The sequence below is a fragment of the Salvelinus namaycush genome, chromosome 19 (genome assembly GCF_016432855.1).
Source record: "Salvelinus namaycush isolate Seneca chromosome 19, SaNama_1.0, whole genome shotgun sequence".
Lineage (NCBI taxonomy): Eukaryota > Metazoa > Chordata > Actinopteri > Salmoniformes > Salmonidae > Salvelinus > Salvelinus namaycush.
The window spans coordinates 24115203-24143201 of NC_052325.1; the positions used below are offsets into that span (position 1 = coordinate 24115203).

A 27999-nucleotide genomic window follows, 5' to 3' on the forward strand; every position below is an offset into this window, starting at 1 on the left:
GTATTTTTTTAGACCTGTAAAATAAATCATGGATTTATTGTGTTGGTGTGGGCTATATTACATTGATTTATTTACTTTAAAAAATGTAGACGTTCCAAAGGTCTGCATTAGTGTCTTGTAGGCTATGCCTGGAAGCCAGGAAATGCTATGACCTTGTTTGTTAATTAACGTCAAGTACCGTGAGACCAGCAGTTATTTGCATGACAATCACCGGCTGATAATTTTATGATCACCACAGCCCTAGGTGTGAGAGGAACCAGGATGATGGCGACGGTGCCCCTGACCAGCTCCAGTCTTCTCCCTCTGCTGGAATCTCTGGAGGATATCACAGCCGGACAGCCGGAGCAGACAGACGCCTACCTCACCATTGTCAAGTAGGTGCTTTAGATGGACATAGGCAGCCTATGATGACCTCGTTATCCCTAGATGCTGATCAATATGCATGTCAGGTGTATGTTTTTCTCTAATGAACTGAGGTAGTGGGTAGATCTACAACACTTATAAAGACGTCTGTTTCCATCCTAAATGCTGGCCCTGCTTTGTCTTCAGTCGTCTCAGTGGGGATGATGGAACACCGTTTCTCCCTGCCGTTATAAAGAACTTTTCACGTTTGGGTAAAACTTTCCAGGTGAGTGCATGCTTTATGTGAAGAACATTTATGAAGGAAAAATGTAAACATCTCATTGACTAAAGGATTGTCATGAATGTTATGTTTTTGTTATGTTGTTTTAGACCCATATCGCCAGTCAGAATGCAGAGCTGAGCCAGGCTGCACTACAGGCCCTGGGGTTCTGTGTGTTCCATGCCCACGTCGTCTCAGCTATCCCAGGTACTGAACAAGTAGAATTCTTCTTATGTTTACATGGGACTTGTTTAACTGATGGATAAAAATCAGCAATTCAGATTCTCCATTGAAAGTACTTTGTTCTGGAAATAAGCCTGGTAAGAATGGAGATCACATCATTTGAAACAGGGTTTTCTTTGGCTTTCTCTTTCTCCAGCTAATTTTGCAGAGGAGCTACTGTCAGCTCTTTCCTCTCTGGTGGTGAAGTCTACAGACAAGAACACATGCACCAGAGCATTATGGGTCATCTCCAAACAGAACTTCCCTCCAGAGGTGGTGGCCAAGATGGTTCCAGAGATTCTGAGGACCCTGGAGTGTGTACGGACTAGAGAAGACATCCAGTCTGTTGTCATGGAGCATGAGTCGTTGAATGTTATCATAAGGTAAACAAAAACACCCAATCATGTACTCTCCTACCCTGGAATCAATAGTTTTGATTGGCTATGATTCTCATTTAGGAATGCACAATTGAATGATTCAGTATGATAACCCTGCCACTAAGCAGATGGATGTTATTGTAGTCTACCTTGCTTAACATTGTATCTGTTTTGGATAGTGCTCATAGCTCTCTGGTCTGGAAAAGACTGTCTTGACAGTATTTCAGTGATCATCAGCTCTTTCTCTGTCTTGACCCTCTGTCTGTGTGTAGGTTGCTGGACCAGGCCCCAGCCCAGATGGGTGAGCGTGCAGTACAGTGGGCCAAGCTGGTCATCCCTCTGGTGGTCCACTCAGCCTCTAAAGTGCGCCTGCGGGCGGCAGCAGCCCTGGAGATGGGTCTGCCTCTACTAATGGAGAAACAGAAAGAGGTGGCAGCCATCATAGAACCCATCATGTCCTCAGTGAGTGTCTTTATACTCTCTACCAGAGCCATATGTATTTACATGATTTTACCTAAATACATGGCACTGCCCTCTGTCTGCCACTCACACACACTTACAATACAGTGAGTGCATATGTTTTTAGCAAGTCGCTTTGGATAAATGGAAGGTTCAGAAACTCTTTTGATGCTAATTTCTTCTTAATCTGACAGTTGTTCTTGTTTTGCTCCAGAAACTCATCCCAGAGCTCCAGAAACTGTTCTCTACGAAGAACGAGACCAATGTTCTGAAACTCTGGCCGTTGTTTGTCAGGCTCCTAGGGAAGGTGAGGCTGCATGGTTTGAATCCTCAGGAGATGCTTACATGTAAGGCTCTCAGGAGTGTAATGAATTAATTTCCTACAACATTTTATTGGTTCCTCCACACCTTGTCCCGGTGGAGAGTTGGGAAAAGACACATTTCGGTGTCTATGACCATTGACAGTCAGTCTTTCTCCTGATCCCCCAGCTGCTCCATAGAGGTGGTCCCTTCATCAACTCCCTGCTTGGCCTGGAGGAACTGGGCTTCCGTAGCTCCTCCCCCAACATCAAGAAGATCGCCTTCATCGCCTGGAAGAGCCTCATAGACAACTTCTCCCTCAACCCAGGTGGGAAACACAATACAACAGAGTGCCATTACTTCTTCAAGTGTTTGACCGGTTGCTTCGTTTAGACAGAACTTAATGGAGGGCTGTATGACAAAGTGTGTGGCAAACTAAATGCTCTTGTTAACATCCACTCTACTCTCTCTTCATGCACTCTTTGCTGTAGAGAACACTTACTCTGATTAGAGTAGACTGTATAGTCTATTCAGAGTGTCAGATTCTTTGCAAAGTGATTGACTGACCTGTCTCCCGTGCTGTAGAGATCCTGTGCAGTGCCAAGCGGCTAAAGTTGCTGCTGCAGCCCCTCAGCTCCATCCAGGTGAGGACTGAGGCCCTGCTGCTCACCAAGCTGGAGGTCTGGTGGTACCTGGTGGTCAAACTGGGACCCAACCTGCCTGCACACTTTGAACAGGTACAAAAAGTACAAAAAGTTTTCATTTGTTTTGTTTTGATATTATGTGTCCGTTTTTGTGGAAAAATGCCTATAAAGTGTGTTACGTTTATGCCAAATTATCAAACATGAGTTGATGATGCATTCAGAATCCGAGCAGGATTTGTTATTAAGGAATGAGATTAAGTTGATAAATTAGGCCTATTATAAAATGTAATTGAGATTAAATTTGAGATTCGATCTTGTCACAAATTGTAATCTTTTGTGAGAGGTGGATAGAGCGTTATCATCATTGTTTTGTGATTGGAAATGGCCTGCTCGAGAGCTGTCTTGTGTTGCTGACCAATAGTCTCGGTGTGTTGTCAGGTTGGTGTTCCTCTCCTCCAGTGCACCCTGGGCACTGACTCTGCCTTCCCAACTACTCCTGCCCGGAGCTCCATTCAGAGCAGTGCTGTGGGGACCAGTACACATAAAACTGGTAGTCTTACTGTGGGGACTGCTATACCTACAACTATTCATGTCTTACTATCTTCCTCCATTGTATTTTCTCTTTGCTAGTACTATGGAACATTGACTGCTTCTAGCTGTTGGTTTTCAGAATTTGCATGTGTGATATAAGTATGTCATTTCATTATATAATTCTCTTACCTAGAATATAGAACATAGAAAAGCTCTCTGGAATGGTCATCTTGGATTTACCAGAAAGTGCCACCAGAGAATTGTGGAAACGTTGGATGTAAAAATGTTCTAAATGTCACACTTTTTAATTGATGATAACTGTATTTGTTCACCTTTGTTGTTCTGCCCCACCAGGTGCCCCAGCCTTCTCCAGCCCTACGGTGATGCCCCGTCTGAGCCTGAACTGCAGTGTGGTGGCGGGCCAGGCCTACCCCTCTATACAGCTGCTGGGATTAGAGATGCTGCTGCACTACTTCATGGGGTCAGAGGTCACCGCCGCCGCTGCCAAGAACCAACTGACGCTCAGCCTGGGTGAGAGACACGTGGGGGTTTTACCTACTTTAGTTGAATACACTGAACGAAGTCACTCTGGTTAAGAGCTAAATTATGAATGTAATGATGTCACAGCCTCAGTCGTTAATCAGTACTCAGTGATGTTTGTAAATGTTTTATATATACAGTTGAAGTCGGAAGTTTACATAGACCTTAGCCAAATACATTTAAACTCAGTTTTTCACAATTCCTGACATTTAATCATAGTAAAAATTCCCTGTCTTAGGTCAGTTAGGATCACCACTTGATTTTAAGAATGTGAAATGTTAGAATAATAGTAGAGAATTATTTCAGCTTTGGGTCAGACGTTTACGTACTCAATTAGTATTTGGTAGCATTGCCTTTAAATTGTTTAACTTGGGTCAAACATTTCGGGTAGCCTTCCACAAGCTTCCCACAATAAGTTGGGTGAATTTTGTCCCATTCCTCTTGACAGAACTGGTGTAACTGAGTCAGGTTTGTAGGCCTCCTTGCTCGCACAAGCTTTTTCAGTTCTGCCCACAAATTTTCTATGGGATTGAGGTCAGGGCTTTGTGATGGCCACTCCCAATACCTTGACTTTGTTGTCCATAAGCCATTTTACCACAACTTTGGAAGTATGCTTGGGGTCATTGTCTATTTGGAATACCCATTTGTGACCAAGCCTTGAGATGTTGCTTCAATATATCCACACTCCCTCATGATGCCATCTATTTTGTGAAGTGCACCAGTCCCTCCTGCAGCAAAGCACACCCACAACATGATACTGCCAACCCCGTGCTTCATTGGCTTGCAAGCCTCCCCATTTTCCTCCAAACATAACGATGGTCATTATGGCCAAACAGTTCTATTTTTGTTTCATCAGACCAGAGGACATTTCTCCAAAAAGTACGATCTTTGTCCCCATGTGCAGTTGCAAACCGTAGTCTGGCTTTTTTATGGCGGTTTTGGAGCAGTGGCTTCTTCCTTGCTGAGCGGCCTTTCAGGTTGTTGATTATAGGACTCGTTTTACTGTGGATATAGATAATTTTGTACCTGTTCCCTCCAGCATCTTCACAAGGTCCTTTGCTGTTGTTCTGGGATTGATTTGCACTTTTCGCACCAAAGTACGTGCATTCTGTCTCCTTGAGATGAGTCTCCTTCCTGAGCGGTGTGACGGCTGGTTGTGTCCATGGTGTTTATACAAGCGTAGTATTGTTTGTACAGATGAACGTGTTAACTTCAGGCATTTGGAAATTGCTCCCAAGGATGTACCAGACTTGTGGAGGTCTACAATTTGTTTTATGAGGTCTTGGCTGATTTCTTTTGATTTTCCCATGATGTCAAGCAAAGAGGCACTGAGTTTGAAGGTAGGCCTTGAAATACATCCACAGGTACACCTCCAATTGACTCAAATTATGTCAATTGACTCAAAATATGTCAATTAGCCTATCAGAAGCTTCTAAAGCTATGACATAATTTTCTGGAATTTTACAAACTGTTTAAAGGCACAGTCAACTTAGTGTATGTAAACTTCTGACCCACTGGACCCACTTGCGATAGAGTGAAATAATCTGTCTGTAAACAATTGTTGGAAAAATGACTTGTCATGCACAAAGTAGATGTCCTAACCGACTTGCCAAAACTATTGTTTGTTAACCTTTCTGGGACACACGTTGAACCCCTCGACAACATTCCGCTGAAAAGGCAGCGCGGGAAATTCAAAAATATTTTTTTGAAATATGTAACTTTCACACATTAACACATCCAATACAGCAAATGAAAGATTAACATCTTGTTGATCTACCCATCGTGTCCGATTTAAAAATAAATAAATAAATAATAATAATAATTAAAAAATATGTATAAAAAAATACTTTACAGCGAAAACACAACATATTATTGTTAGATCACCGCCAAGTCCAAAAAACACAGCCATTTTCCCAGCCAAAGATAGGAATCACAAAAGGCAGAAATGGAGAGAAAATTAATCACTAACCTTTGATCTTCATCAGATGACACTCATAGGACATCATGTTACACAATACATGTATGTTTTGTTCGATAATGTGCATATTTATATCCAAAAATCTCAGTTTACATTGGCGCCATGTTCAGAAATGCCTCATAAATATCCAGAGAAATTGCAGAGAGCCACATCAAATACTCATCATAAACTTTGATGAAAGATACATGTTTTACATAGAATTAAAGATACACTTGTTCTTAATGCAACCGCTGTGTCAGATTTCAAAAAAACTTTACGGAAAAAGCAAACCATGCAATAATCTGAGACGGCGCTCAGATAGAAACAACATTTCTCCGCCATGTTGGAGTCAACAGAAATATGAAATTACATCATAAATATTCCCTTTGATGATCTTCATCAGAATGCACTCCCAGGAATCCTAGTTCCACAATAAATTGTTATTTTGTTCGATAATGTCCATTATTTATGTCCAAGTAGCTACTTTTGTTAGCACGTTTAGTACACATATCCAAACGCTCGCGCAGGTCCAGGCGAACTTCGGACGAAAACTTCAAGAAGTTATATTACAGGTCGAATAAACTTGTCAAACTAAGTATAGAATCAATCTTTAGGATGTTGTTATCATAAATATTCAATAACGGTCTAACCGGAGAATTCCTTTGTGTCTATAGAAGTAATGGAACGCAAGTCGATATCATGTGGAATGCGCGTGACCAGAACCTGGCACTCTGCCAGACCACTGACTCAAACAGCTCCCATCCGGCTCAACATCACAGTAGAAGCTTCATTCAACGTTCTACAGACTGTTGACATCTAGTGGAAGGCGTTGGAAGTGCAAACAGATCCATATTCCACAGTGATTTCAATCGGCGATGAGTTGAAAATAGACCAGCCTCAATTTCCACTTCCTGTTTGGATTTATCCCTAAAAAGTTAACAAGACGTGGAGTGGATGAAAAACTAGTTTTATTGACTCCAACCTAAGTGTATGTAAACTTCCGACTTCAACTGTATACATATATATTTTTTTACCTTTATTTCACTAGGTAAGTCAGTTAAGAACAAATTCTTATTTACAATGACGGCCTGGCAAAAAGCCTTCTGCGGGGACAGCGGCTGGGATTAGAAATATAGGACAAAACACACATCACGACGCGAGAATACTACAAAAAGAGAGACCTAAGACGACAACACAGCATGGCAGCAACACAAAACATGGTACAACATTATTGGGCACAGACAACAGCAAGAAGGTAAAGACAACAATACATGACGCGATGCAGCCACGAGTGTCCATGATTGTGTCTTTGAATGAAGAGATTGAGATAAAACAGTCCAGTTTGATTGTTAGTAGCAGCTAGCTGCAGAGAACTGCTAGGTGAACCTGTGACTGGGTGTTGAGGCGATTTAATTCACATCACAATTTATTTTACATGCATTTCACAAGCCTCGCCACACTACACAGAAACCCGTATTTGTTTTACAGCAGGATGACACACGCCTTTCACATGCCAATGCCTTTAGAGTAAACTTAGGCCTCACTTCCCTCTGAGATACCTACTGCAGCCCTCATCCTCCACATACAACACCTGTTCTGCCAGTCACATTCTGTTAAAGGTCCCCAAAGCGCACACATCCCTGGGTCCCTCGTCATTTCAGTTCTCTGCAGCTAGCGACTGGAACGAGCTGCTACAAACACTCAAACTGGACAGTTTTATCTCCATCTCTTCAATCAAAGACTCAATCATGGACACTCTTACTGACACTTGTGGCAACTTCGCGTGATGTATTCTTGTCTCTACCTTTTTGCCCTTTGTGCTGTTGTCTGTGCCCAATAATATTTGTACCATGTATTGTGCTGCTACCATGTTGTGCTGCTACCATGTGCTGCTGCCATGTTGTGTTGTTGTCATGTGGTGTTGCTACCATGCTGTGTTGCTGCCTTGCTATGTTGTCGTCTTAGGTCTCTCTTTATGTAGTGTTGTGGTGTCTCTCTTGTCGTGATGTGTTCTGTCCTGTATTGTATTTTTAATCCACTGTCCCCGCAGCAGGCCTTTTGTAGGTCGTCATTGTAAATAAGAATTTGTCCTTAACTGACTTGCCTAGTTAAATAAATAAAATTTAAATAAAGGATTTATGCATCAGATAAGTATGTTCTAGTTGGAAACGGCTTGCCTGGTTCTCTGAAATGACTCTCCTGTATTGTTTTGGCAGAACCTCTGGTTCACCCCTTCCTGTCCAGTCCCCCCTCCTTCACCAAGCACGGCTCTTTGCTTATCTCCGCAGTCCGCGACAGCTTCATCTGCATCGGCAAAGACGCCCCAGGTACCTACCTGCCCTCAAGTAACTCACTGCAACTGATATTAGCATAGGCTCTATGGCAGCCATAATGGCTCTGACTATTCCAAACATGTTCAGAGCCAGCCTCAGTGTGTAGCAGTTTCTTCCACTGCTAGTCAGGAAGAGGGCACAAATCACCTTTAGTCCAGTTAGGAAGAATGTAGGCCTAACTTCCTGCCACTATGAAAAACAACCATTCAGACCCTCAAATTCCACCGCTATGATGTAGTGGTATACTATAATCCTCTCATTGTTACCCTGTCTAGTGTAATTTAAATGTTCTGTAGGAATGAGCAACTAAAATAATAAACCTATTCACAGGATCAAGGTTATTGTGCTACAATAAAGGACTTCAGCTGGCCCTCCTTCAGGAGCTGAGGTGCCAGCCTCCAGAGATGTGTGTTAATGCTCAGTGCTCTCGCCACAAAGGGGATAGGATAGCTCTGGCTTGACTTGCTAGCTTAGAGGGGCTCCCTCACATGGACTAGTGATTAGAAACAGTTTCTGAGAGTCACTGTGTGGGGTAGAGGGGGAATTGGAAGGAAGAATTGTGTGTTTTGTGTAGAAGTGCATGCGTGGGGGATTGAATGACGGCCACTTCATGTGGGGTGACTCGCGTGTTCTCTCTCCCCTGCAGATGCCTTGCTTGCCCTTATATGGAGGAACCTTGTCAGTTTCGTAATCACAACGATTGATGCTGGTAAGTACCAGCCAAAGTCAACCACATCACCCCCCCCATAGAACAGATTGCATGCAGTTAAACAGTGGAGGGCCTGTTAGTGATTAGAGTTAGAGAATAACCCCCCCATCATGATGTAAGCCTGCAGGTCATCCAGGAAACTCTAACCTAAGTTACTCGTCAGTTCGGAGTTAGCCAAGGCTGAAACCTAAGTGTTTCTCAAACCTCTCCTACAGTGTCCCCAGCCATTCTATTTATTTAATTTTTTAAAATTTATTTTTATTTCACCTTCATTTAACCAGGTAGGCTAGTTGAGAACAAGTTCTCATTTACAACTGCGACCTGGCCAAGATAAAGCAAAGCAGTGTGACACTGACAACAACACAGAGTTACACATGGAGTAAACAATAAACAAGCCAATAACACAATAAACAAGTAAATGACACAGTAGAAAAAAGAAAGTCTATATACAGTGTGTGCAAAAGGCATGAGGGGGGCAATAAATAGTCCACAGAAGCGAATAATTACAATTTAGCAGATTAACACTGGAGTGATAAATGAGCAGATGATGATGTGCAAGTAGAGATACTGGTGTGCAAAAGAGCAGAAAAGTAAATTAAAATAAAAACAGTATGGGGATGAGGTAGGTAGATTGGGTGGGCTATTTACAGATGGACTATGTGCAACTGCAGCGATCGGTAAGCTGCTCACATAGTTGATGTTTAAAGTTGGTGAGGGAAATAAAAGTCTCCAACTTCAGCGATTTTTGCAATTCGTTCCAGTTACTGGCAGCAGAGGACTGGAAGGAAAGGCGGCCAAATGAGGTGTTGGCTTTGGGGATGATCAGTGAGATATACCTGCTGGAACGTGTGCCACGGGTGGGTGTTGTTATCGTGACCAGTGAACTGAGATAAGGTGGAGCTTTACCTAGCATAGACTTATAGATGACCTGGAGGCAGTGGGTCTGGTGACGAATATGTAGCAAGGGCCAGCCGACTAGAGCATACAGGTCGAAGTGGTGGGTTGTATAAGGTGATTTGGTAACAAAACGAATGGCACTGTGATAGACTGCATCCAGTTTGCTGAGTAGAGTGTTGGAAGCTATTTTGTACATGACATCGCCGAAGTTGAGGATCGGTAGGATAGTCAGTTTTACTAGGGTAAGTTTGGCGGCGTGAGTGAAGGAGGCTTTGTTGCGAAATAGAAAGCCGATTCTAGATTTGATTTTGGATTGGATATGTTTAATATGAGTCTGGAAGGAGAGTTTACAGTCTAGACAGACACCTAGGTATTTATAGTTGTCCACATATTCTAGGTCGGAACCGTCTAGGGTGGTGATGCTAGTCGGGCGGGTGCGGGCAGCAAACGGTTGAAAAGCATGCATTCGGTTTTTACTAGCGTTTTAAGAGCAGTTGGAGGCCACAGAAGGAGTGTTGTATAGCATTGAAGCTCGTTTGGAGGTTAGTTAGCACAGTGTTCAAGGAAGGGCCAGAAGTATACAGAATGGTGTCGTCTGCGTAGAGGTGGATCAGGGAATCGCCCGCAGCAAGAGCGACATCATTGATATATACAGAGAAAAGAGTCGGCCCGAGAACTGAACCCTGTGGTACCCCCATAGAGACTGCCAGCGGTCCGGAAAACATGCCCTCCGATTTGACACACTGAACTCTGTCTGCAAAGCAGTTGGTGAAACAGGCGAGGCAGTCATTAGAAAAACCAAGGCTATTGAGTCTGCCAATAAGAATACGGTGATTGACAGAGTCGAAAGCCTGGGCCAGGTCGATGAAGACGGCTGCACAGTACTGTCTTTTATTGATGCCGGTTATGATATCGTTTAGTACCTTGAGCGTGGCTGAGGTGCACCCGTGACCAGCTCGGAAACCGGATTGCACAGCGGAGAAGGTACGGTGGGATTCGAAATGGTCAGTGATCTGTTTATAAAGTTGGCTTTCGAAGACTAGATAGGCAGGATGGATATAGGTCTGTAATAGTTTGGGTCTAGGGTGTCACCCCCTTTGAAGAGGAGGATGACAGCGGCAGCTTTCCAATCTTTAGGGATCTCGGACGATACGAAAGAGAGGTTGAACAGGCTGGTAATAGGGGTTGCAACAATGGCGGCGGATAGTTTTAGAAAGAGAGGGTCCAGATTGTCTAGCCCAGCTGATTTGTACGGGTCCAGGTTTTGCAGCTCTTTCAGAACATCTGCTGTCTGGATTTGGGTGAAGGAGAAGCTGGGGAGGCTTGGGCGAGTAACTGTGGGGGAGGCGGAGCTGTTGGCCAGGGTTGGAGTAGCCAGGAGGAAGGCATGGCCAGCCGTTGAGAAATGCTTAATGAAATTTTCGATTATCATGGATTTATCAGCGGTGATGTATTGTAGCACTGGCACAGCTAATTCAACTAATTAAGGGTTTGGTGATTAGTTGACCAGTGAAAATGTGCCATTACTGGAATATAGGAGTGATGGAGCCCCAAGCTGCATGCCCCACTCTGCTGGATGAGTAATGCCGTACTGTTTAACCTCACTCCATCTTCATTTAGTTAGCTAATAATGGTCAATGTTCTGTGGCTGCTGCTCAGTTGGACTGACTCTTCCAGCCATGGGTCAGCCCTGCAGCCCCACACAGAGTACCACAGCTGGGCCTGGGTCCTGTCTGTCAGGGGTTGGAGCTGAGAGACCCAAGCCTCTCCCACCACAGGTCCAACCCCACTGTCATCAGTTTAATTCTGAGCGGACCTTCGTGTTTGGAACCACTATGACGAGGAATGAAATCTGAGGGGCCAGTCCCCAGTGACGACCATTCAAAGAAATGACAAATTATTTTCTATGTTTAGTTTCTACTGTTCAAAATGTGTTAGATGAGAAAATCCAAAGTCCCCCCCCTCTGACCTTTTCCTCCAATGCGTTTTGAGGTGGCTTGGAGTGTGGATGTGAGGAATTGAGGAAAGGCGACTTGAGAAAACGCCCTGGTGTCTTCAAACGTCTATCCTCCTGTCCCTTGTACCTTTGTTATGTGATAGCTGGCCATAAGAAAGAGCGCCAGGGCTCTGAGCTCCTCCCCCTGTTGCTACAGGCTCTCCAGAGCGTCATCTCCTCAGAGGCCCTCCCTGCACACAGGGCTCTGGTAAGACCCATCTCTATGCTTCAACCAGGTCTGCTTGTCTGCTGCTAGCCTATGTTAGTGGGTCATGTTGCATTGAGGAACTCAATGTTCTAAAACTCTCCTCTTTGTTTATTTAAGCTTGTTTAACCCTTTCCTTGTATTATTTCCCTTTCTCTGTATGCAGAGTCTGCTGGACATGACGGTGAAGGGTATCCCTCAAAGGATACTGGGATCTGCCTCTTACCAAGTGGGCAAAATGGATCTTTTGAACGTGAGTGTCAGTAGCTTCTCTCTTCCTGGTCATTGGGTTACATCATTTACATGCAAATACAATCTGTCCATCCAGTTGCTCCCTGCTCGTTCTGGCTCTGTCCTCTGTTGCAAATGATCAATCTGAAATAAATCGGACCCATGAAGCTGAAATGTAGAAGGTTCACGATTTGACTTGATACATGTCTGTAGACACTTATGATGCCACAAGGATGACAACCCTGTAACCTGCTCTATAAAGATGTATTATCTAGGGCGGTGTAAATTAACATCCTGCAGTCTTTGATATGGGGCTCTTAGGAAATGTCTGTGTTACTCAATTAGTGTTCTGAATGCTGTGTGGTCCTTGGGCCTCGTGTGGTTACTTGGTCTCGTTGTCTTACTCCTCCGTCTCTGCCCCCAGGGAACCCCGGCTCTGTTCCTGATTCTCCTGTTCTACAACAGCAGTCTGGTGGGAGGGTTCGTAGACGATGAGAGGTCGGTTTCCCCTTAACTGAATTCTGGTCCTTTCCCCTGTCCAATCAGAAACAAATGTCTCCTGGGGCTTACCACTTCCAAGATAACTTGAAACTAAAATAATTGTTCCTTGAGTTTTTTGCAACCAGCATTACAGTCAAATCAAATGTTATTGGTCGTGGATGTTATTGCGGGTGTAGCAAAATTCACACACACGAATATTAAAAAGGGTAAGGACGGGCAATGTCTGAGTTCTGTGTGGGATGTGTAGACATTATGGACAGTGCATAGAATATGTAGTGAATCTGAAGAATACATAGAACTGAGTATCCCAGTGTGTTCCTATGCTTGGGAATATATTTACATATTAGTCATTTAGCAGACCATCGTATCCATAATGACTCCCAGTCAGTGCATTCAGGAAGGCAAAACCCATCACGCACTACATTTGTCATTTCAGATGCGCTTATCCAGAGCGACTTACATTAGTAGTGAGTGCATACATTTTCATATTTGTTCATACTGGTCCCCAGTAGGAATCGAACCCACAACCCTGGTGTTGCAAGCGCCATGCTCTACCAACTGAGCCACATGGGACACTACAAAAGTATGTGGACATCTGCTTGTCGAACATCTTCAAAACCATAGGCATTAATATGGAGTTGGTCCCCCTTTTGCTGCAATAACATCCTCCACTCTTCTGGGAAGGCTTTCCACTAGATGTTGGAACATTGCTGCGGGGACTTATTCAGCCACAAGACCATTAGTGAGGTTGGGCACTGATGTTGGGTGATTAGGCCTGGCTCGCAGTCTGCCTTCCAATTCATCCCAAAGCTGTTCGATGGGGTTGAGTTCAGGGCTCTGTGCAGGCCAGTCAAGTTCTTCCACACTGATCTCGACAAACCATTTCTGTATGGACTTCGCTTTGTGCACGGGGGTGTTGTGTTGCTGAAACGGGAAGGGCCTTCCCCAAACTGTTGCCACAAAGTTGGAAGCACAGAATCGTCTAGAATCTGAAGAGGGCACGATAACGCCTATTCCCCCTCAGGGGACTGAAAAGATTTGGCATGGGTCCTCGAATCCTCAAAAAGTTCAACAGCTGCACCATTGAGAGCATCCTGACTGGTTGCATCACCACTACAGAGAGTAGTGCGTACGGTCGAGTACATCACTAGGGCCAAGCTTCCTGCCATCCAGGACCTCTATACCAGGCGGTGTCAGAGGAATGCCTTAAAAATGGCCAAATACTCCAGCCACCCGGAGCACCAAGTCTAGGTCCAAAAGGCTTAATAACCTCTTGACGCTAGGGGGCAGTATTTTTATGTTTGGAAAAATAACGTTCCCAAAGTAAACTGCCTATTTCTCAGGCCCAGATGCTAGAATATGCATATAATTGGCAGATTAGGATAGAAAACACTCTAAAGTTTCCAAAACTGTCAAAATATTGTCTGTGAGTATAACAGAACTGATTTGCAGGCGAAAACCTGAGGAAATACAACCAGGAAGTGCCTCTTATTTAAAAAAATCCCTGTTCCATTGCCTGCCTTTCCTCCATTTAAAGGGATATCAACCAGATTCCTTTTCCTATGGCTTCCACAGGGTGTGAACAGTCTTTAGACATAGTTTCAAGCTTTTATTCTGAAAAATGAGCGAGATTTATCAAATCGCGTCAGTGGACTGCCAGATGTCCTTTGATTAGTTCCTGCGTGCGACAGTGGTAGCTAACCATTTTCTTTCTCTCTTGTATTGAATAGTTTACCGTCCGGTTGAAATATTATCTTTTATTTATGTTAAAAACAACCTGAGGATTGATTATAAAAAATGTTTGACATGTTTCTACGAACTTTACGGATACTATTTGGAATTTTCGTCTGCCCGTCATGACCTGCACGAGCCTGTGGATTACTCAACAAAACGCGCCAACCAAATGGAGGTTTTTGGATATAAAAATAATCGTTATCGAACAAAACAAACATTTATTGTCTAACTGGGAGTCTCGTGAGTGCGAACATCCGAAGATCATCAAAGGTAAGCGATTAATTTGATTGCTTTTCTGACTTTCGTGACCAAGCTACTTTGCTGCTAGCTGTTTGTAATGTTTTGTCTACTGATCGATTTCCTCACACAAACGCTTGGTTTGCTTTCGCTGTAAAGCTTCTTTTCAAAATCTGAAAAGAAGCGCCAAGAGGGGGAAAATAGCTTCTACCCCCCCCAAGCCATAAGACTGCTGAACAGCTAATCAAATGGCTTCCCAGGCTATTTGCATTGAACCCCCCCAGCCCCATTGTTATGCTGCTGCTACTGTTTATTATCTATGCATAGCCACTTTACCTCAACCTACATGTACATATTACCTCAACTAACCTGTACATATTACCTCAACCACATTGACTCTGTACTAATACCCCCTGTATATAGCCCCGCTACTGTTATTTTATTGTTCCTCTTTAATTATAAAAAAAAATATATATATATTTGTTCAGTTTATTTTAGTAAATACTTTCTTAACACTTATTTTTCTTAACTGCATTGTTAAGGGCCTGTAAGTAAGCATTTCACTGTAAGGTCTACTACACCTGTTGTATTCGGCACGTGACAAATTTGATTTGAATGTCATTGTATGCTGTAGCATTAAGATTTCCCATCACTGGGACTAATGGGCCTAGCCCAAACCAGGAAAAACAGCCCCAGACCATTATTCCTGTTCCACCAAACTTTACAGTTGGCACTATGCAATGGGGCAGGTAGCGTTCTCCTGGCATCCGCCAAACCCAGATTCGTCCATCAGACTGCCAATGGTGACGCGTGATTCAACACTCCAGAGGACGCATTTCCACTGCTCCAGAGGCCAATGGCTTTATACCACTCCAGCCGACACTTGGCATTGCACATGATGATCTTAGGCTTGTGTGCTCGGCCCTGAAAACCCATTTCATTAAACTCCCGACGAACAGTTCTTGTGCTGACGTTGCTTCCAGAGGCAGTTTGGAACTCGTTAGTCGGTGTTGCATCCGAGGACAGACTATTTTTACACGCTTCAGCACTTGGTGTTTTCGTTCTGTGGGCTTGTGTGGTCTACCACTTCACAGCTGAGCCGTTGTTGCTCCTAGATGTTCCTACTTCACAATAACAGCACTTGCAGTTGACCGGGGAAGTTCTTGCAGGGCAAAGATTTGACAAACTGAGCTGTTCAGTACGTGCCTTTCTACTGCCAATGGCGATTGTATGGTTGTGTGCTCGATTGTATACACCTTTCAGCAACGGGTGTAGCTGAAATGGCCAAATCCACTAATTTGAAGGGTTGTCCACATACTTTTTTTTTTGTCCACATAGTAGACCTATGTAGTGACCACATAGTGTTCCATTTGAGTTGTCTCTGCACCCCCGCAGGTTTTTCCTGTGTTTAGAGACCCTAGTGAGCTGTGGTCTCTCAGGCCTCACGTCCCCTCTGGCATTTGGGGAGGCGGTCCTGGGGGCGGTGGGGCGCAGCGCGGGGACTCTGGGGAATAAGGAGCAGCTGTGGAGGATGTGGAGCGTGGTGGTCAACCCACTGACTGTTACCATCACACAGGTATGAAGTGGACACTGTAAATACATGTCCTGTAACTGCACTGAATATGGTGCTTGTTTGTTGAGATGCAAGACCAATTTCACCAAGTGGACACAAACTACTATTATAATTATTATTAACCTATGCGTTTCACAAATAGGGATTTGCGATGGAGATTAGTTTTAATAAGGTTTTTCTCCCTCCCTGACAGACCAATGAGGTGAACCAAGGGGACGCTCTGGAGCACAACTTCAGTGCTGTTCACACTGCCCTGATGTTCCCCATCACACACCTGCTACCTGGCAACGCCCTGCCACAGGTGAGTCTCTGAGATTCCGTGAATTAAGGTCATGCTATTGGATTTTTCAAGTTGGCGACTATCAATGAATTCAGTGCTTTGCATATTTTGATCAGTAGAGTAGTTATTTGGGATGCAGGAGGTTTTGGTGATTTAAAGATGCGCTGTCCCACTGCAAGGGTGCGTGGTAGCTTAGCGGGGTTTTCAGAACTCGGTCCTCGGGACCCCAAGTAGTGCATGTTTTTTTCCCCTAGCACTACACAGCTGATTCAAATGATCAATGCTTGATGTTGACTTGGTTATCTGAATAAGCGGTGTAGTGCTAGGGGCAAAAACCAAAACGTGCACTCCTTGGGGTCCCGAGGACCGAGTTTGGGGAAACCCTGAGTTCGAGCGAATGGACAAGTAACGGAAAGGTTGCTTGTTCCGATGTGCCCTTGAGTAAGGCACTTAACCTTCAGGGTCGGCGTTGATAATGGCTGACCCTGGCCATGACCCTGCTCTCCGGGGGTCTCAGGGAGAGTTGGGATTTGCAAAAAGCACATTTCCATTTCAAAATAGGACAAACATAAGCCCCATTGGTCAATCTCAAACACTGATTTAGCCGCCTTTCCTCTGTAGGTGACCCAGAAGTCCATGCTGGGTACGTGGTCCAGGCTGTATAAGGTGTTTGCCTGCTGCTCTGCCCTGGTGGCCACGGCCGAGGAGAATGTCTGCTGTGAGGAGCTGTGTGGCAAAATGGCTGCCCTATTGGACAGGAAGGCCCTGAGGGTAAGCGGAGAGAGCTTACTGTACAAACAGATCTAAGTTACTGGGATTGTTAGCCCTTTGAATAAGAATATTATACTGCTGCACAATAGTTTTCATTGTTCAGATTCATTGATTGTATTATGATCATTTTCCAGGTTCCGTCAACGTTGGATGCGGTTGCTAACATCCTCCTGGTCATCGTTGAGAGTTCTGACTTCTCTCCCTACACCTCACAGTTTCAACAGAAGATGAAATGTAAGCTATCTATAGATAGATATCTCATTAAGCAGAAGCTTTTATCCAAAGAAATCCTTTGTATGCATGGGTGGCCTTGATGTTTGGTTACCTTCCCCTCCCTGTCCCTTCCAGCTCCCCACACCCCTCTGGCCTGGGTGCGTAAGAAAAGCAAAGCCCTTGGGAACCTGTCTACCTTCCAGACCCTGCTGGTCCAGGCCCTGGAGGCCTTTAATGCTGTTGAGGCTCCTGAGACGGTCCCTGAGGGTACAGGCCTGGCCCTGGTCTCCATCCTCTCTACCCTGTTCTCTAATCTGGCCCTGGCTACAGCCATACAGGAGGCCCTGGCCTCTCTCACAAAGCCCCTCACAGCCCTCTATGAACAGCCTGGGAGGACTCCAAATGAGCAGCTGAAATCCACCTCAAGTCTTGGAGCAAAAGTGTGTTCAAATGTTTACTATTTTCTTTCTTTGTCCAAAAGTCTCCTTAACAGCTTAACCTGTACCCCACACATTGACTCAGTACCGGTACCCCCTGTATATAGCCTCGTTATTGTTATTTTGTTACTTTTTATTTAGTAAATATTTTCTTAATTCTAATTCTTGATCTGCATTGTTGGTTAAGGGCTTGTAAGTAAGCATTTAAAAAAATATATATATATATTCACCTTTATTTAACCCGGTAGGCCAGATGAAAATAAGTTCTCATTTACAACTGCGACCTGGCCGAGATAAAGCAATGCAGTGCGACCAACTTATCAACACAGAGTTACACATGGGATCAACAAACGTACAGTCAATAATTTCACTAAGGTCTACACCTGTTGTATTCAGCATTTCACTGTAAGGTGAAATACCTGTTGTATTCGGTGCATGTGACAAATAAGATTTGATCAAATGTATTTCTATATAAACTACTGCACTAATATTATAGAAGTATTGGCTATGCTTTCTTTGCAAGCTTCAGCTCTTTAACCAATCCTTTTTGTCTGGGTGGTTGTGTTCCTCCAGCTGGAGAAGCTCCTGGTTGATGTGTTGGGCTGCTTGCAGACATGTTCAGCCCTGGCCTATGATGATGAGCTGCTGTCCCTGCTGTCCCCCCTGCTCTGTGTCCTGTTCCTCCACCGGCGAAAGCACATCCGTTCCCTCGTCACACAGTTCTGGAACGCAACCTTCGCTAACGCTTTGGCCCTCGTCTACCCAGAAGAACTCAAGTAAGAATCTACATTTAGAAGTTAAAGTTTGAGCCAAATAATGTTTTGTATATATCCATTAAAAGTGTTTTAGGCCAGAATTAGGCTTAATCTAGGTCTGGACCTAAACCAATGATCAGGTTTTCATGTTTGCTCATGCTTCTTTCTGTTTCCAGGCCAGTGTTGAGCCAGGTGAAGCAGAACACTCCTATCCTCTTACCTGGCTTTCAGTCTGTTGAAGTTCCAGATGAGCTCAGTGGACAGTACTCGGTGAGTGTTTTCCCTGTTGAATAAGTTCCAGGTGAGCTCAGTGGACAGTACTCGGTGAGTGTTTTCCCTGTTGAATAAGTTCCAGGTGAGCTCAGTGGACAGTACTCGGTGAGTGTTTTCCCTGTTGAATAAGTTCCAGGTGAGCTCAGTGGACAGTACTCGGTGAGTGTTTTCCCTGTTGGAATAAGTTCCAGGTGAGCTCAGTGGACAGTACTCGGTGAGTGTTTTCCCTGTTGGAATAAGTTCCAGGTGAGCTCAGTGGACAGTACTCGGTGAGTGTTTTCCCTGTTGAATAAGTTCCAGGTGAGCTCAGTGGACAGTACTCGGTGAGTGTTTTCCCTGTTGAATAAGTTCCAGGTGAGCTCAGTGGACAGTACTCGGTGAGTGTTTTCCCTGTTGGAATAAGTTCCAGGTGAGCTCAGTGGACAGTACTCGGTGAGTGTTTTCCCTGTTGGAATAAGTTCCAGGTGAGCTCAGTGGACAGTACTCGGTGAGTGTTTTCCCTGTTGAATAAGTTCCAGGTGAGCTCAGTGGACAGTACTCGGTGAGTGTTTTCCCTGTTGGAATAAGTTCCAGGTGAGCTCAGTGGACAGTACTCGGTGAGTGTTTTCCCTGTTGAATAAGTTCCTGGGTGAGCTGGTTTCATATGAATGGTATACTAATCCCTGGATTATGTTCTGGGTGTGTGTGCAGAGTGAGAGCTCTCAGCTGGAGACCAAGCTGAGTGGAGTGCAGATGACTCCTGGGGTGAAGAGAGACTCTCTACTGGCGAGGGTTGGAGAGATGAAGGACAGGAGCTCCAAGACATCCAAGCCTGTCTCTGTAAGGACCAGTTTTATTTAGTTCTCTATTCTCAGAACCCACCAATCACATTTATTGAAGCCCTTTATAAATTGGCAGTTATCACAGTGCCAGTCTGAGCCAGATAAGCTAGGTAGCTTTCATATACAGCGAGCTCCAAAGGGATTGGGACATTGACAATTTGTTTTGTTGGCTCTGTACTCCAGCACTTTGGATTCACCTTTAGTCACTTTTATTATAAATAAGAAGATAATGTTTCTAAACACTTCTACATTAATTTTGTTTCTACTATTAGACATAATCCTGAATGAATCGTGAATAATGATTAGTGAGAAAGTTAGAGGCATAAATATCATACCCCCCTCCCCTGTTATTGTAATGGTGAGAGGTTAGCATGTCTTGGGGGTATGATATCTGTGAGTCTAACTTTCTATCATTATTCACGTTTCATTCAGGATTATGGTACTAACCACATTAATGTGGAAGTGTTTAGAAATATATTTTCTTATTTACAATAAAAGTGACTCAAATGACCCAATACATTATTTACTATTAATTTCTATTGGGCACAAAATAATCTGAAACACAACCAAAACAAACAGCAAATGCATCCCACAAGTTTGTACAGTCACAAGCATGATGTAATCATTGCGTGCTAGAAATATGGGACCAAATACAACATTTTACTATAATACACAAGTGAATTTGTCCCCCTAAAATCAGGGGGAGGAACTATTTACAAAAAGTGCTGCAATTTCTAAACAGTTCACCCGATATGGATGAAAATCCCCTCAAATTAAAGCTGTCAGTCTGCACTTTATCTTAGTAATTGTATCATTTCAAATCCAAAGTGCTGGAGTATAGAGCCCCTCCAAAAAATCTGTGTCATATTGGAGATAATTTCTATTCCCTCCCCAACAGATGAAGCTCGACTTTGGCTCTCCCAAGCCGCCTCGTAGAGAAGAACTGGAGGAGCAGGCCTCTATAGACTTTGTGTTCATACCCCCCGAGACTAAGGAGAGAGTCCTCACCGAGCACCAGAAAGAGGTCAAGAGAACCAAAAGGTCAGTTTCAAGCAAATCAGCTCTTTTTATTTAACCAGAAAGTCCCTTGAATACTTTTTTTTCTTCTTCTCAGGGAGCCATATTTAGACAAAATAAACCAGAAGTTATAGAAATGATTCTTTCTCACTTTCTAGTAACAAAGCTTTTGTATGGGTTTTATTTGAAAGGGTTGACATTCCTGCCATGTACAACAACCTGGATGCTTCCCTTGATACCACGGTCTTCACCCAGTACACACAGAGTCAGGAGGAATCACTGTAAGTACTTATTGACTGCTGCCGTTACACTGAATAACACTAATCTATGAAGAAAGAAAGATTGCTTTGTGGGGGACCCAATGTTTAAAACATGCATTTCTTTTACAGGGACAAATTGCCAGCAGATGAGCAAGCCGAAGATGCTGAAAAGGATGAGGTTAAAGCGGAGGTAAAGAGAAATTAACAACACAAGCTATTCATTGTTCCATTTACCCCCCGAGGTCTGAAATGTCCTTCTTTTGATTGAAAACATATGGGTGCCTTCATAGCCAACAGGCCTTTTCTTCAAATTAAAGTGAAAATCCCCAAATACAAATGTCTCATTATTTTCGTCACAGGTTCCAGAAGAAAACATGGAAATGGGGGAGGACGTTGCTGACGACACCCAGGAATATATCAGTCCAACCAATGAGACAGCAGAATCTGCAAAGGGAGAGGAGGAGCCTGCTGATGAGTTACTTCCTGAGTCTGCAGACATTTCCATGGAGGAGGATGTCGATGAAGATGTTTCATTGAAGGATGACTCTGCCATGGATACCAGAGAGGGCACCAACCCTGACGTCTCTGGCTGCTCTGACATGGTCTCAGGGACGCCTCAGAAAACCAACAGTCGTCGCCAGTCTTTCATCACTCTGGAGAAGTATGCTGAGGGGAAGCCTGCTAGTCCTGCCAGCGTGGTGACGTTTACAGGCCCCCTCACCAGGACCGCTAACAGCCAGAAGCAGGATGCTTCCTCTCCGGAACCACCGGCAGGGGGCGGCCAGGCGCAGGCGGCTTCCTCTCCGGAACCACCGGCAGGGGGCGGCCAGGCGCAGGCGGTTTCCTCTCCGGAACCACCGGCAGGGGGCGGCCAGGCGCAGGGGGCTTCCTCTCCGGAACCACCGGCAGGGGCCGGCCAGGCGCAGGCGGTTTCCTCTCCGGAACCACCGGCAGGGGGCGGCCAGGCGCAGGCGGCTTCCTCTCCGGAACCACCGGCAGGGGGCGGCCAGGCGCAGGCGGCTTCCTCTCCGGAACCACCGGCAGGGGCTGACACGGACTCGCAGGAGACTGAACAAGCAAGATTTAGAAGCTCCAAGAATCAGTCTTCCAAAAAAGAGGGAGAGAAACCTGAACCTTCAGAAGACAAAAAGCAATCTGAGGTTGAGAAACCAGCTGAGAAAAGAACAAGTGAAACCGACGAGGACGACGTCATCCCAGACACCCAGACTCCGGTGGAAATACTGAAGGAAGTTCTAGTTCCTGAAGAAGTAGTAATGGGAAACAACAGTCAGAAAGAAGAGGAATCTCAAGGTCTTCTGGAAGGTTCTCCCAGTTCCCAAGCCGATCTGAGCCAAGGTGAACCAAGGCGGTCCGGACGGCGGAGGAACAGGCCACTGAGACCAGGAGAAGATGCAGAGGTATGGGAAGAGAAAGACAAACGGAGGAAGTCTCAAACGGATTCACCAAAGACTGCGCCCTCTCCTGCCAGTCAAGCAGATGGTCAGTCACAGGGTAGAGCCAGTAGGAGAAGTAAGCTGGCTGTTGACGTGGAGGACCATGGAAAATACAAGCTGAGAAAAATAAGTCACAAGGAGGAGAGCGAGTTGAGCCAATCAAATTCACAGGTGGCCACGCCTTCACCTGCTGCTGATATCAACAGCCAATCACAGGGTAGCACGGTATCAAGTAGAAGGAGCAGCAAATCAGAGGATCTGGTCAAAGACAAACAAAAGAGAGGTGTTGCAGAGGAGGAGCTCAGTCAAAGTGACTCTCAAACGGACACCCCCTCTGCCTCTGATAATGATAGCCAATCACAGAGTAGATGTAGTCAGAGGAGTAAGTTGGCTGTGGAAGTGGAGGATGATTGCAAGCAGAAACTAAGGAGTATTAGGGCTCAGAAGGTGGAGGAGAAGACAAGCCAAATTGATTCACATGTAGCCACACCATCTCAACAAGAGAGCCAGTCACGGGGTAGTGCAAGCTGGAAGAGCAAACCGCTCAGTGATTTGGAGGAGGTTGACTTTGTAGATGAGGTTGACAAGCAGGATCCTACTGAGCACCAAAGTGATTCTCAGATTGCCACACCCTCTCCTGCTGATCAAACAGGAGATGGCCAATCACAGGGTAGATCTAGCAGGAGGAGTAAATTGGTCACCGAGTCAGAAGAACAGGGTAAAGGCAAGCCAAAGACGAGAGGCGGTACAGAGCTACTCAGCCAAATTGACTCAAAGACTACACCTTCAACCAAACCTTCAGCCACTCCAACAGACAGCCAGTCGCAGGGTAGAGCAAGCAGGAGAAGCAAGGTTCCCATTGAAGTGGCTGAGTCTGAGGTCAAAAGAAGCCTGCATTTGGCCACTGATTCAGCAGCAACACCAGAGATGAGCCACACTCATTCTCAGGTCGCTCCTTCTGCCACCAGTCCAACAGACCGCCAGCTGAGGCCCAGGGGCAGAACCAGTAAAAGAAGCAAGATGTTAAAGGAGCAGGTAAAAGCCAACAGCAGCCCTAACCCAACTCCTAACATGGAGACTGAGAACTCACAGGTGGGAGATACAGAATCCTCACAAGGAAGTGGAAGGACTAAAAGGCGCAATGCCTCCCGGGCCTTACTAGGCTCCAACGTGGAGAACTCTGAGTCGGATGCTTCAGAGCTCCGGGAGGATGTCCAGAAAGGCCGGAAGCCCACGTCAGCTGGAGCGATTCCAAGCCCACTGGCTACAGTTGGATCAGCAGAGCCAGGGGCTGACCAAGATATCCCAATGGATAGTTCTGAAACTTCTCTAAAGTCAGACTCGCAAAACCCATCAAGTGAGGCCTTAGAAGTCAATATTCCACAGGATGTGGAGGAAGCCCTTAAAATGGTCAACTCCCTTAAACCTGAAGTGGTAGTTCCAAGTCTTCCTGTGATAACTCAGATAGCTCTGGGGCAGAGGGAGACTGACATGGGGGGTGTGGTTGAGGCAGTTGACCCTGTTGTGCCAGAGAAGGTTGAGAGTGAAAATACTAAGCTTTCTTCTCAACAGACGGACTCTTCAGTAGAACCTGATCTAGAACATAAGAGCCAGGATGCGTGTATGTCTCGATGGAAGAAGGAACGTGGACATAAATGGTCAAAAAGCAAAGCGAATTTCAACACAGTTTCCTCTCAGGAGAGTGACCATGGTGACCTAGAGTGTGACAGGCCAACACAGATCCAAAGTAAGCTGCTCACTGACTCTGAGCAGGCCAACTCTCCCACGCTTTCCACTGAAGGAAATGCCATCTCTGAAGATGGACTAAACAGACTATGTACCCCTCCCATTGCCAATGGCCTCCCCCCAGATACTTCACCTACTGAGGCAACAGAGGAGAAACTGGGTCTTCAGGTCTCTGAGTCCTCAGGGAAGGTTTTAGATGGGCTGAAGCCTGTGGCTGTCTCCAGTGAGGAGGTGACAGAGGAGCAGATGGGAGTACACGTGGAGAACAGACATCCAGAGTCTGCTACCAATGTTCTAGAGGAGGACCAACTGGAAGATGTTGGCAGGTCTATTGGGCAAGCCCAGCCAGGGTGTTCCAAAGCCTTAGATGAGGAGCAACGGGAGGAGCAGTACACATCTATCAAAGAAGGACAGCCAGAGGCTGACAGCACCTCTACTGGAACCAGAGAAACCCACACTGAGCCTCAGGCGGACAACGTTCAAGATATCACTCCTCTCCAAGAGAGGGCAAAAACTGACAATGTATCTGGCCTCGAGTGTGAAGAGGGTGAAGAAACCCAGATGGACAATAATGACCTAGATCTGTCTCCTTTAAACTATTTTACCCTTGTGTCCTCTGACCTTCACGAAGCCCCAGTGCCTCTACATCACCCAAGTACCTCTAAAGACATGTTGTGCCAAGACTCCCCACCCAAGCAGAAGGATGCTGTGATGGGGCTGGAGGTGGGCCATAGCCCCAGCAGTGGCAGGACCAGGGGGTTGTGGTCCCCCTTAGCTTCCCCCTCCACCTCTATCCTGAAGAAGGGACAGAAAAGACCAATAGAAGAGGAGAGTCCTTCGCCTTTCACCAAGGTAATGTGATCAGGGGTACTTAATCTATGACGATTTACAAATCATAAATTTATGCATATATTCTAATTATATGCATTCAACTGTCAGTATAAATTGAAAATTACACGCTTTCAGTTGAAGAGAATCCTTGATGTATCTGATGGCATTAGCAGGTTTTGAAAACAAAGTGTGATAAATTAATACATCGTTTTTATTTCGCAGTCTCGACGAGTATCATTTGCTGACCCAATCCAACACCAGGAGCTGGCAGATGACATTGACCGTCGCAGCCCTGTCATCCGATCCAGCTCCCCAAGAACCAAAACTACCAGCAGCAGCATCCCTCAGGCGAAGGTACATGATCCACTAGTGATGTGTAATAAATGTCATTTTAAATACTCTGCACTAAATCATTAAAGGCTCGATTTAGTTAAGATGAGTGTGTGAAACTTCAACTTTTGCCTAAATCATCAATGGGAGGCAGTGATATTCTGACTTGATTTCTGCACAATTAACTCAGTGGCCACAGATTAACTGAACTTCCCCTTGACTTTTTTTTTTTGATGTCTCTTTCATTTTGACCCTTTTACTGTGATAGCCTAACCTCTGCTCTATTTGCAGTATATCACAACACCAACAAAGGGCCTACTGATCCTCAGTCCACGCAATCTCCGCAGCCCGGGGTACAAGAGCTCCAAGAAATGCCTGGTATGTACCCTCAGATACACAGGAAGTACCCAAGTTATTTTCAGACTAGATCATAATCCTAAATTCAATCCTTTTCGTAAAACCTAATGGATTAGATGATGATCTTATTATCCACAAGGACATTCATTTTGCAGCATCCATACATTCACTACATATAGACAGAACAGCCAATTTGGTCCATTGGTTTACTGTCCATGATTGTTGTGCATGTGCCCGAGTGTCATTCCTACTTAGCTTCTGACTTGATTAATGTTGTTTCAGATCTCTGAGCTGGGCCAGGAGCCGAGGCCCATCCCTAAGGACTGTGTGTACCCGGCCCTGGTCCGCTGTTCTACCCCTGTGGAAGCAGTGCTGCCTCAGATCACCTCCAACATGTGGTTAGTGTAACCCAGAGAACTCTGGTCCCAAAAAATTAACTGCTTCTACAATATATCAAGTTTAATACAATGCGAGTTGCAACAAGGGAACAACAATCCAACATGGGTTCCCATACAACTGTAGCAGATATCCAAAGCTTTAGGCATTTCTTTATAATTAAAATGGGCCATCAGCCATTGCTACATACATTTTTGGACTTATAAATGTACTGATATGTATCCAATGATTCTTGAAGAATATAACTTATAAATGCCCCATGAGCTTAGTTCAACTGTCACACTCTGAGAACCCAAAATATAAGCTTGTTTCTCCAATGTTTGTAGACAAAGTAAATGTAAACAAACACTATATAGCCTCAAAACATGGTTAAAACAATCATTTTGATATCATGGATGGTCAGTCCTTGCATCCATAGCTCTATGAATTTGCGTGTTACATTTCTCCAGTCCCGTCCCTCAGCTTTTTACCGAAGCAACGAGTGGGGAGGGTGTTTTGCTATTCCTTCTACTGCTGATAGCTGCTTTAACATATTCTGTCATTATTTATCCTCAGGCCTCGTGGCTTTGGCCAGCTTGTGCGAGCCCGGAATATCAAAACTGTCGGAGACCTCAGTGCTCTCACACCAAGTGAAATCAAGAACCTTCCCATTCGTTCCCCAAAGATTTCTAATGTGAAGAAAGCACTTAAAATATACCATGAACAGCAGGTATTTTGCCCAAACTTAAAACCTGTGACTTTTTCCTACCTTTTGAAAATGCAAATGAGATTCATACTTTAGATTATACCCAAGAGATATTTGTGTTACACAGTTAATGATAATTGTCATACGTGGTTAATTCTTGTAGAGATGGGCACAGTTCAGGTGGTTTATCTATTTGGTCTGTAATGGATCGTTTCACCTTGTTACTGCTTCAGCAGAAGGGCCGTAGTGATGAGCTGAAGAGTTTTGAGGAGATGGAGAAGATGACATCTGAGCTGGAGGAACCAACTGTTCCTCAGAACCAGGAGGACAAGACTCCAGGAGATGCTCTAGGTGAGTTCAATTAACCTGTGTTGTCCCAAAGCCAAAGGCCAAATTGTGCAGTAAGAGAATAAGTGGCTGTGAAATTGCTCAATTGAACTTGCCACAAATACATTTTTTAGCTGTATTTCTAATTCAGCTCACTGAACAGAACTCAATATCATAGATGATTATCATGCATGATTTTCCCTTCTGTAGTCACAGAGTTGTTGGATGAGCCAGTGTCCAAGGAGCACGAGGAACATCCAGAGGAGAGACCGGACCAGAGCAGGCCTGACCACCAGAAGACTGCTGAGGGGGGTCTGCTGTTGGAGGTGGAGTCTCTGGCGGCTCATCTGACTGGGGAGGGATTGAGCCACTGCTCCTCTGACCAGCTGGTTCAGATCCATGATCAGCTGGGAGGCATGATGAGGACTGTGGTGGTGCAGCTGCAGAGCAGACTACTGGCTCAGAACAAAGACAGCGGACCCTGATCCAAACACTATACAGTCCCAGGGTTTGGATTACATAATTTGGGAATGCCCCATGTGAAGTCTCTTGAAGATGCCTATTGACAATTGTGGGGGGCGGCACATTGGTGTTTGGATTCTTACAGAGGTCTTGTTTATGTGGGGGCCGGGGCCCCCAAACCCCAATCAAGGTTTCCCCTCTCACACTCCGACTCTTAAGATCTTTTTTTAAGTTAACCAAGTACTACACCACAAGTCCACCAGGATCTGTTTGGATTGTGTTTTTAAACTCCTGTTTTCTTTGGCCTTTTTCCTTGTCCTCTCTGATGGAGACATTTTATAAATGCTAGTTCAGGCTAAAAAGTAGTGGTGGCGATTAGTTGTCATGGCAACAGAGTGAAAGCGACGCATGGTCTGATTGGCTATACCAAGAAGTGATATTTTAACGATACATTGTGGTCAGGAGGATGGCACTTTTTACGTTGTGTACTTAAATAAAGGTTTGAAAGACGGAGGC

The 27999-nt window shown here is 44.9% G+C and overlaps 1 protein-coding gene across 1 annotated transcript; it reads left to right on the forward strand.

Annotated features, from left to right (window-relative positions):
• The first annotated feature begins 242 nt into the window (after positions 1–242).
• Positions 243–27996, forward strand: LOC120063947 (telomere-associated protein RIF1-like). Its single transcript, XM_039014256.1, has 32 exons — positions 243–374; positions 550–628; positions 733–829; positions 1002–1227; positions 1494–1683; positions 1895–1987; positions 2170–2308; positions 2566–2717; positions 3063–3159; positions 3510–3686; positions 7869–7979; positions 11692–11795; positions 11959–12045; positions 12448–12521; positions 15891–16071; positions 16262–16369; positions 16970–17119; positions 17254–17353; positions 17468–17772; positions 18343–18545; positions 18701–18794; positions 19488–19616; positions 20517–20659; positions 20827–20916; positions 21025–21085; positions 21255–24947; positions 25149–25280; positions 25548–25634; positions 25896–26011; positions 26565–26718; positions 26928–27045; positions 27232–27996. The coding sequence occupies exons 1-32, from the start codon at positions 262–264 to the stop codon at positions 27504–27506; spliced, it is 7878 nt and encodes a 2625-aa protein (XP_038870184.1). The 5' UTR covers positions 243–261; the 3' UTR covers positions 27507–27996.
• The last annotated feature ends 3 nt before the right edge of the window (positions 27997–27999 follow it).